Below are 11,394 nucleotides of genomic sequence, written 5' to 3'. Positions count from 1 at the left end.
TAAAAAATAACAGACATTTCACTCCAGTGGAACATTTTAATTGTTTTTAAGCATATAAAAATATTAATATGACAAATATTAGACAGACCAATATTAGCTGCCTGGTGGACACACCTTATATATAGTTATATGGTTAACAAATTAACCAAAAAAGCTCATTACAAAATACAGATGAAACATGAAAGAAATGGATAAAATGTTTATCAAATATAACAAAACAAATTGTATCAATAATTGTTTGTTTTCCTAAAATGGGAGATTATTTCTGCCATTTTATGAAAATGAATTATATGTTCTTCGTTTGTTTCTGCTCAACAAGTAGTCTGAAAAAAACAAATAAACCCGCTGTCTGTAAGTTGGCAGGTGTGGAGATACCAGCAGGAGACAGATTGGTCATTTTTTTCAACAAATATAACCATTTCCCCCAATTTCTAGGTTTTATTATTATAGTGTTTTGCAGAGGTATTTGGACCTCTTCAAGGTTCTCATAATTTGACTTTACCACCATAAATTTTGATGTATTATTTAGAATTTATTTGCTTCTTTATATCAACACTAACTATGTTATAAAGGAAAAGAGGAAGGAAAATGATACAAATCAGAGAAGTGTGATATACATTTGTATTACCCTAAAACTCTGTGGTACCCCTAAATAAAATGCAGTGCAACCGGTTGCCTTTGAGCGTCACCTAATTAGTAAATAGAATCCACCTTTGTGTAACTTAATTTTAGTATAACAACAGCTGTTCTGACCTCAGAGGTTGGTCAGAGAACATCAAGCACCAGGAAGACGAAGGATAACACCTGACAAGTCAGAGAAAAAGTTGGGTAGTTTGGAACAGGGAGCTGTAAAAAAAAAAACTATGTCCCAATTTTTGGATATCACGGAACAGTGGTCAAACATTAATCATCTAAAAATGGAAATAGTATTTTATAATTACAAACCTACCCAGGCATGACCATATGGTCAGATGTGACCAAAATTAAACCTTTTGAACACACAATTCCCATGGTGAGACACAGAGGCGGAAGTTTCATCCTGTTGGGGTGCTTTTCTTCAGCGAGGACTGAGATGCTGTTTAAAGCTGATGGGAAGAGACTAGAGATCTCTAGCTGTGAAAAGCTCAGGGCAGCTGAATACATGCGCTGCACATTTTTCAGATCTTTAGTTGTAATTATTTTATCTTCCCTCTACTTCATAAGTATTAACTAATTTGTCTTGTTCTATCATACAAAATCCACAAAAAATATAATTAAATTTGTGGTTGTATTGTGACAAAATGTAAAGATGTTTACTAGGTATAAATACACTGAAATTAGATGAATTTGGTTTGCATTTGTATTTTTTACCTGATCAAACATACAGTATTTGGTCTCAACTATAGCAGAACAACAAGAATCCCAAAGAAAAACAAACAAAGAAAACCCAAACAGCAAATATGTCAAAATATCACTCCTTAGCTTGTTTAAGAATGAAGTTGCTGCACTGATGAACCCAGACGAAGAAGCACCAAGAGTAAGTGAATATTTATGTATATTCATTCCTCAATATTTATAAAAAAGCAAAAGATTCATTTGAAAAGTGCCTGAGGTAACATCAGTGATCATTAAATACACTGTTTATCCAAATTCATCTTTTGCATTTTTCAAAAACAAAGAAAAGAAGTACAGTTGCCTAATGCTGAAGCACTTACGATTATTATGACCAAGTTGATGTTGAATTTTCAATGCCCCAAAGTATCCTGATGGAATAAACAAAACTCCTGTCAAGTCTTTTCCTTGTATTTACAAAGTGTCTGTGGTGGACAGGATAAGTCAGCTCATGATGTTCTGGTCCGTACTGAGCTCATCCTGAGCACGGTGAGCTCTGCCACATCTGCATCCTGCATCTCCACCTCCTGTTGGCAGCTTTCTCTGATTACATACACGACCAGACCGGCACAGATGAAAATGAGGAGGATTATTCCTATTACCTAGAAGGAGAACAGTAAGGTTAGTCATCACTCATTCATACCTGAATGAAGTTGTGTGGAGGGCTTCCATCATGTGATAACAAATACACTCACCGGTCACTTTATTAGGTACACCTGTCCAACTGCTCATTAACACAAATATCTAATCAGCCAATCACATGGTAGCAACTCAATGCATTTAAGCATGTAGACATGGTCAAGACGATCTGCTGCAGTTCAAACCGAGCATTAGAATGGGGAAGAAAGATGATTTAAATTACTTTGAACATGGCATGGTTGTTGGTGCCAGACGGGCTGGTCTGAGTATTTCAGAAACTGCTGATCTACTGGGATTTTCACACGCTACCATCTCTAGGGTTTACAGAGAATGGTCCGAAAAAGAGAAAATATCCAGTTAGCGGCAGTTCTGTGGGCTCAATGCCTTGTTGATGCCAGAGGTCAGAGGAGAATGGCTAGACTGGTTCGAGCTGATAGAAAGGCAACAATAACTCGAATAACCACTCGTTACAACCAAGGCATGCAGAAGAGCATCTCTGAATGCAAAACACATCAAACCTTGAGGCAGATGGGCTACAGCAGCAGAAGACCACACCAAAATTGGACAATAGAAGATTGGAAAAACATTGCCTGGTCTGATGAGTTTCGATTTCTGCTGCGACATTCAGATGGTAGGGTCAGAATGTGGCGTCAACAACATGAAAACATGGATCCATCCTGCCTTGTATCAATGGTTCAGGCTGGTGGTGGTGTAATGGTGTGGGGGATATTTTCTTGGCACACTTTGGGCCCCTTTGTGCCAATTGAGCATCGTGTCAACGCCACAGCCTACCTGAGTATTGTTGCTGACCATGTCCATCCCTTTATGACCACAGTGTACCCATCTTCTGATGGTTACTTCCAGCAGGATAACACACCATGTCATAAAGCACGAATAATCTCAGACTGGTTTCCTGAACATGACAATGTTTTTCACTGGACTCAAATGGCCTCCACAGTCACCAGATCTCAATCCAATAGAGCACCTTTGGGATGTGGTGGAGCGGGAGATTCGCATCTTGGATGTGCAGCCGACGAATCTGCAGCATCTGTGTGATGCTATCATGTCAATATGAACCAAACTCTGAGGAATGTTTCCAGTACCTTGTTGAATCTATGCCACGAAGGATTAAGGCAGTTCTGAAGGCAAAAGGGGGTCCAACCCGGTACTAGCAAGATATACCTAATAAAATGGCCGGTGAGAGTATGTCTGACATCATGAATATTTTGGCAATAAATTGTTTCCACTCCACTCATTTAACGCAGTCTTCAGCAAACTAGACGTATCCCACTCACCTGAGAAAACACAAAGAGCCGCTGAGAGCGGAGCATTAATTCTTGTGTGGTGACATCTCCCTCTCTAATTGGCTCACACCACTTCTGCGGAGCTGCCTTGTCAACGAGTACAAATCTTCCCTCCCAGTCTGTCATAGCACAGGCAAAGTACTGGCCATCGAGGAACAGCAAAATCAGCCAAACGACAGCGGGAACGAAACTGGAAAGGGAAACAGTTTTCCTGCACCATGCATTGCACCTGCATCCCTGGACGATCTGCATCAAGGTAAAGGCCATGACAGCAGGAATGATGAAGAATGCTGATGAAAATGCTCCATTCCACATAGGATTGCAAGGACATTCAAACTCCAGCTCCACGAGCTTCTCTAGTCCCATGAGGATGAACCCAAAAGCCACATTTGATACCAGAGGACTGTTGCTAAGTTCATTTTTCAGTCTGGTAAGCCATTGTTGTCTACTTTCCATACTAAACTGACTGAAGAATGAAGACAACCGCTGCAGAAAGCCCAAAAGAAGGTCCACCGTTGTGAACACATTGGCAACAGCTAAGTGATGCGTAATTAACATATCCAGGGGTAAGTTTTACCCTCAGGCAAAATGCCACACTTCCACTTTGATTGGCTTTGAACAAATGAGGGTGTGCTGTTCACTCTGACCTCTCTCTAGCTGATTGGTCTCTGGGAGATATCAGGTGGGGCTACGTTTTAAATGTGGTTTCCCATAGATAACTGGAGGAAGGGCTGTAAAGAGGAGGGAAGTTTGTTCTGCAGTGGAGTACACACATGCACTTTACAACAGTTTGGCAAATAAATAAACATCTAAGAGACATAATTTGTTAAGTAGAAGCAAACATTTAAGCTAAATAATCAAAATAGAGCTCCACAATGTACATTAAGATTGAAAAAAAGGAAACTTAACAAATAAATTAATATCCCGCTAAAGAGCAAAGATTATTTTATTATATTTTTATTATAGGGTTCCAACATATTCTTCTTGTCAGAATTCAATACTTTTCCAGAATCAAATGTTCAGAGTTTCTAGTCTTTTTTTTTTTTTTTTGTGCCCATTTTAATGTAGAAAATCAGTGGTTCACTATGGATTTATTGCAGGTATACCTACAGTGGTCATGCTTTATGGATGGATGAATGCAACTTCTAGAGAATATTATGGGGAATAACGTCTGGAAATTCAAATGTTTTTTTTTTTCTAAACTCCATTATCTTTTCCATCTTTCTATCTTTCAAAATAATAAAAATAAAATTACATACTTTTCCAGACTGGATAGGAACTCGGTTATAAAATTACAGGGCATTTTATATATAAATTAAGTATTAAAATGCAGTCAATCTATTTACTGAAATACTTCCGTAAACTTGTCGGCACAGTTGCTGGTACTTTCTAGTTTACCCTAAATGACCGCATGAGGTCGCTCGAGCAGCAGCACAGATTAGGGATTGAGGAAGATTACAGGAGGCCATGTTAACTTTCAGGAGGAATGTAGAATATATATCTTGAGAGGACCCAAGCAACTGATGACATCATTTATAAATGACCCACTCTGTGAGCTCAAGAGCATCTTCACAATCTCCTCACGAAGAGATCTGAATATGATTAAGAAAGTTTGAATCAGACTTCATTAGTAAATCTGAGTAATCTGAGGACCCATTTGCGTTTTGTAATTGACTCTCAACAGTTATTTATCATACACATCTGTACTTGTTGCCAGTTTTTCAAAGCGCGCGTAAAAATGGCAACAAAATAGAGCCAAAATTATTCCGTTTAAAAATTGACGTGAACTTTCGCTTCCCTCGTCTAAAACAAATGTGGGGACATTTTAAACATGACAAAGGCATAAAACAGTGTGTGTGTGTGTGTGTGTGTGTGTGTGTGTGTGTGTGCGTGCGTGTGTGTGTTCATCCCGTCATGAGCGCACTGGGCACGCGCGGCTTTCCGTCGCTGCTGTTGGTTCCCCACCAGCATCTGTTCCTCCGTTGGTATTAAAAATAGACCGGTGCTGATAACAGACTTATGTTGCGGCTTCATCACTCGCCGTCGGGAATCGTTTGCGCGCTACTTTCATCTTAATCGCCGAACCGTGACTGGTGGGAGCGCAAATGCGCATCGGTGTGCGCATCTCTGAATCTTTGGAACCTCGCCGTGGACAATCTCCCTGACATCCAAAGACATCTTCCCCGCAATCCCAGCGAGGCTCCTTCGCCGCCTATGGCCGCAGATCAGCTCGGCTGGCCTCGTCCCGGACCTTTCACCTACGGTGGCCCTCCGAAAGGTCTTTGAATCAGGGTGACATCTCCACGGGATTTTTAAATCGCCTCGGCTGACTGTTTTTAAAGAACCCGGTGCTATGCTGGGCCCATCTTTCTAGATCTCGCGATCAATAGCCTCCACCATCTCCTCCCACATTCGTCCGACCGAGAGACCCTTATCGAGCCCCAAAGATGCATCCTAACGCAGTGATGCTGGCGGTGGTCCTTCTGGGCAACTTGATGTTGCCCTTCGCCTCGGCTCAAAACGGTAAGGACACAGATGTGACCGCGGCAGAAATGTTCAGCGTGCACTGAGGGAAAGTGATTTGTCTTGTGTTGAGGACGCCCGAGTGAAATGTTTCTAAAGAGGATTTGATTTCGACGGCGTTAAGCCATTTCTCTAAATTCCTCCACAACAAGGCCAGAGTTACTACGTTTGATTTGGGTCAAACAGCAGAAAGTTCAGGAGAAAATTATATATATATATTTTTTCCAGGTTAGGAATTTTATCAGAGTGAGCATGTTTGACAAGTGGAATAGAAATATTGCAGGTAACAACTTTTCAAGTTTTGTTCCATTATTTATCCCCAATACCAGGCAAAAGTATTCATATCCTCAGATGTTTTCTCACAATTTGTTAACCACAAACTTTAGTAAATAGATGGGCCGACAGAAGGTACGATATAATTGTAAAATAATCTGAAAAGTGTGGCCTGAGAATATTTTTTCCTCCTTTTACTCTGATAGCCGTCAATCAAATTCAGAAATTAACTCATTATTAAAGAGTCCACCTGTGTTAAATTTAGCTTAGTATAAAAAACTGCTGTTCTGCAAAGGCCTCAGAATTTTAGAGAACATTATTGAACAAACAGCACAACAAAGACAAGGGAACATACCAGACAGGTCACAGACATGGCTGCGAAAAAGTTTAAACTAAGGTTGTGATAGGAAACAATATCCCAAACACTCAACATCTCAGGGAACATGATTCAATCCAGTATGTATGGCACAATTACAAACTTACCAACACTCAACCATGATAACTCTAAGAGATGTGCACTCTACAAACCCGGCCTTCATGGGAAAGATGAAAGCTAATGTAAAAATTCCCATTTGCAGTTTGCCCTGTGACACTGCAACTTGTGTAGAGAGGCTGCTCAGTTCAGATCAGTCTGGACTTTTACTTTTTGGCCTACCTGGAAAATACTGAGCCTGTACATCACCCTGAAGTCACCATGCCCTCGGTAATACACGATGGTGGCAGCATCATGCTGTGAAGATGCTTTTCTTTAGCAGGGGTAGAGAAGCTACTCAGATTTGATGGAAAGATAGAAGGAGCTAAATTCAGGACAATCAGAACATTTGCTGAAATTGCTGGTCACAGATGTTTTTAACTGTCAACTGATGAGCTTGAGTTAGTTTTGCCAAATAGAAGAAGAATCTGCAAAAATATCAGTCTCTAGACGTACCTGTCTGGTAGAGACATACTCCAAAAGACTTGCAGCTGTAATATAATTTAAAAGTGGTTTTATTAAGCAGTGACCGGGAGGGGGCAGAATACATTAGCACATCACACAAAATTAGTGAAAACTACATATCCTTTTTCTTCCAACTCAAAATGATTCACTGTGTCTAATACATAAAATCCAACTATAATATTTTAAAGTTTATACCTTTTAATATAGAAAAATATAAGCAATATGAAAGGGTATTAAAATTTGTATGGAACTGTTGTTGTGATATTTATCTATTTTAGTTATTGAGTAGGATGGATGGATTAGATGATGGATGATGGTCAACTTTTAGGTCAAAGACTGACCCAACCACTTCTCTAGTTATATTAGCTCCGAGTGGAGCTTCCTCATCCAACTAGTTATCTGTTGTTAATGCTCTGACATATGCATGGAAAAGTTGCACAAATTCATCTTTATGTCAGAGCATCTAATGTTTCTTCTCTTACACTAACAGGAAACAGGGGTTCAAAATGTTTAAGGAGAGTCCGCAGGATGCAAGGGGTGACAGTTTATGAACACGGAAAGTTCACTGTACTCTATGCATTCATCATAGCAAAACATGGAGGATTTGATATGAGGAAAGATCAGAAACATGCTGTTGGGTGTTCCAGTCTATCCTCCTCTGATACAGCCTGTCCTTATAACTCTGTTGGAATCACCCCAACCACTGGGCCACACAAATCAGCAGCCATTCATGAAATCAAAGTGGACTGCTCAAATCTTTTGCTATGTTCAAAAAGTTTTAATAGCATCTCTCCAGCTGGAATTGAACCTCTGTAGATTATAATATAACAGGGTTAAAAAGTGTCTACCTCTAAATGAGCTGCTACTCCTGCAAAAAATACTCTAAATACATTATTATGAATTTTAATGCTTAATCCCTGCTTTGCCTCGCTGCGTGGGGGAAAAAATAAGCGCCCACTATCATGCGAGACCTCATAAAACAGATTTTGATGACAGGTTTGAGACGGTTGGATTATTAAATTTGCAAATTCTAACCAATTAACCACTGCAGGAGATTATACAATAATTCTAGTAAAACAGAACCAATGAGCATGAAAGAATACGATCATTAACAAAATAGCAACCTTTGTCCTCCGCTTTTGAGCAGATAAGCAAAATTTCCACAGCAGTTATATAACAAAAAATATATTTCTCACCTGAATTTCTTTCCGCCTTGTTTGAAGTGTGTGTAAGAACTCCCTTATCTGACTATCTGGAAAATTGGACACAAAACAGCCGTCATATTGTGCTGGTGTCCACTCTGTGGCCCAGTTTGCACCATAGAAGTGCATGCATGCATAAATACACGAAGTGGACAGCAAGAGTCAGTCTCTTGCGGTCTGGCCACCAGATCTGTTAATGTTTTGTCTCTTGTTAATGGAGCAAGATTTCATTAAGTGAATAGATCCTTCATTAATGTCAGTGGTGATTGGTGCAATAATAAACTGCAGCTACTGTGCAGAACCAAAGGTATTTCTCCAATAATTGCTCACACTGCATGGCAAACCATTTCATTTCTCTCTCCCAGTTCAGATTAAGGGTAATCGCTGCGCCATCTATTACGCAATGCTAGGTTTTGCTCCGATATGACAGCATTCAGGCAGTGATGTGGGGACAATAATAATTATAAGTGCATGAGCTTTAATCACTGTGTCTGGGAAGCTGAGGGAATTTGTGCAAGTTGCTCCCTCATTTTCTGTAAAAAGTAGGCCCACTATAGGCAGCCAGGTTGTGCGACAGATATTTGGAAGGCTGTGAATTGCATCCGTCCGTTCTGCAGCGTTTCTATTTTTACCACAGAGACTGAGCTCTGAGAACTGTGGCTTTAAGGTCCTTTTGTGAAAGTGAATCCATTAACTCTTAATGGACGGCCTCCCTGTGCACAGCTGCACGGCCCTCTGAAGACTCTCAGGGTGGATGTGAACTATTTAAGATCAGAATAGATATGATCCCTATGCAAAAATACTAAATACAGTTGAGAAGAAAGCTGGTGCCAACCTAAAGTAGTACCTTTGAGACTTACATAATTTCTCCCTACGAAGGATGCAACCTACTCATGCATGCATGCTTTCGTGCTCTCCCTGGCTGTGTGAGTCAACGTGTAGGCCACATTAAATGACAGTTGTAAGAATTTTCAGCATGTGCCACATTTCCATACTTATTCGAGTTTAAAATGTCAATAGAGAGAGGTTGCATTTTGATTTGTGGACAGGCTCTGCAGTTTCGGGGTTGCATCGTTCGTGTGCATAGAGTAAAACATTTCACAGTTATCATTTGAGAAGATGAAAATAGAACAAGGTGACAGATCAGTTTGGCCAGAACATCAATCAGAGTCATACTAAATACAGTTACTGAGGTGCAAAGCTGATAAAATATAGCTGTCAGTTCTCTTATTTGTGTGTTTATATCAGGTATAAATTAGTCTATTTCCAACCCAAGGAACAGAGAGAAAAATTTGTTTTTTTTAAAAGTTTCATCTATCAAGACTATTAAAATATTATATAACCTTTAAAGAATATCATAAAACAGTTCATTTATTTAAGAAACTTCGTTTAAAAAGTTATACTCAAATATTATATTGATTCAGTAAATGCAGATTAATAAATTTCCCGCATTTATTTGTTTTCATCATAATTGAGATCACCTACAGCAACAAAACCCCAAAATTCAGGATGTTAGAAAATTTGAACGTTACATAAAACCAATAAGAATAGCATTTAAATTCTGAAATGTTACTCAAATGCATGTCCGCATAATGTACAGTATATACAATTAGTACTTGGTCAGGGCTCTTTTTGCATGAATTACTGCTTAGTGTGGTGTGGTGTAGCATGGAGGCCACTGCAGAGGAGTTCAGAAAGTCCAGCGTGCTTTAATAGCAGCTTTCAGCTTTTTTGATCAGGTCCTTTTTCTTCTTAACCAAAGTATGATGCTTCTGACATCTCTAGTTCAGAAGTGGCTTAACATAAGCTATCTTGCTTTTGTCCTGGATATACATATGTTTGGTGGCTCTTAAAGCCACTCATTGTGGATCTCGCTCAAACTCTTGAATAAGCTTTGCTTTACTATTCTCTCATGACTGTGGTTATCCATGTAGTTTGTGCACCTTTTACTACCTCACTTTTTCACTCCACACTACTTTCCATTAATATTCTGGGATACTTTAACAACACTCATTTTCTTTAGCAATGACCTTTTGAGGTTAACTGTCTTTGTGGAGGGTTTGAATAACTGTTTGCTTGACAATTGTCCCAATGATTGTATAGGCTATAACAAGACCATGACAATTCGGTTAAACAAATTCTGATCTTATATAATATTCAAAGTTTTTTAGAAAGATGTAAGTTATTATAAACAAAATTAACACATATAACTACATAAAATGAATCAGTCTCAATCAGCCAGAGAGTAGAATTAGCAGATTTTTCCCTAATTAGCTCTGATGGGTAATTGGTGGGTCAAATACTAAGAAATGCTATATTTGTATTCTGTTAATTAAATGGAACAAAACTAAAAACCTCAACCAACTACAACCAACTGCATATACTTTGTTGTACTTCTTTGTCTTTAGTTTCAGTTGCGGAAATGTTACCAGGTCATTTATATGTGAAATACACATTCAGCAGGTATAGTCCAGAATATTGAGTATTTGGTACAAATATTGGATTTTTCTTTTAATATGTCTTTCAAAAAGTCTGCTTTTAATATTTGGCTACACCAAAGTTTATTAGAATGTTAAGCTAGACTGAGCATACAAGAAAGATGATCTTTTACAGTGAAAGTATTAATAAAATCACCTTTAAAAGCTACACCCTAAAGTGAGGCATTAAGCACCCACTGCCAGTAATGTAGTAGCATCTACAAAGGACAACATTTCACTGTAAGACAAGCATTTTACAGCCATGTAGCATCCAATCAATATACCTATATAGTGCAGCAGAGTGTCCATTATCATGTTTCATGCAGGCCATGGATAAAGGTTCATCTGTGAGTCTGGAAAACAAGCTGTAGAACTCGAGCCAAACTCTTACACTGAGTCATGACTGCCCACTGCGAAATCTGATAGGGCCTGCTCTGATTAGGAACAGCAACGCTGCATAGATATTACACGCTGAAGAAAAACAGTCATTTGAGTAATTATCATTTTTTACATAGCAATCAATTCTTTGGTGGCTTTATTGTGCTTTCTCTCTAGTTTTCACCTTCTTTGTATTGGCATAATTAAACGCATTAAAGCTAAGGCTGCTCTGCTGGGACTGAGGTGACCTCTACAAGGACTCAGGAGGTTCATTTTCATTTTTGTCGTGC

At 39.0% G+C, this 11,394-nt stretch overlaps 2 protein-coding genes across 2 annotated transcripts in view; one reads left to right on the top strand and one right to left on the bottom strand.

Annotated features, from left to right (window-relative positions):
* Positions 1-22: 22 nt before the first annotated feature.
* On the bottom strand, positions 23-5,196 carry LOC124866827. The gene is made up of 2 exons (XM_047362796.1): positions 3,306-5,196; positions 23-1,973 (listed from the first exon to the last, which is right to left on the bottom strand). The coding sequence occupies exons 1-2, from the start codon at positions 3,870-3,872 to the stop codon at positions 1,821-1,823; spliced, it is 720 nt and encodes a 239-aa protein (XP_047218752.1). The 5' UTR covers positions 3,873-5,196; the 3' UTR covers positions 23-1,820.
* A 23-nt stretch (positions 5,197-5,219) lies between these two features.
* The window catches only part of nptnb (neuroplastin b), a 39,525-nt gene continuing 33,350 nt past the window's right edge, over positions 5,220-11,394 (top strand). Inside the window, exon 1 of the mRNA XM_047362799.1 lies at positions 5,220-5,837. Coding sequence (XP_047218755.1) covers positions 5,762-5,837 — 76 coding nt within the window. The 5' untranslated portion in view covers positions 5,220-5,761. The remainder of the gene's footprint in view (positions 5,838-11,394) is intronic.

Source organism: Girardinichthys multiradiatus, chromosome 4, assembly GCF_021462225.1.
Source record: "Girardinichthys multiradiatus isolate DD_20200921_A chromosome 4, DD_fGirMul_XY1, whole genome shotgun sequence".
NCBI lineage: Eukaryota > Metazoa > Chordata > Actinopteri > Cyprinodontiformes > Goodeidae > Girardinichthys > Girardinichthys multiradiatus.
Note: the sequence above shows the minus strand (reverse complement) of the source record. Positions and strands in the feature narration are given on the sequence as shown.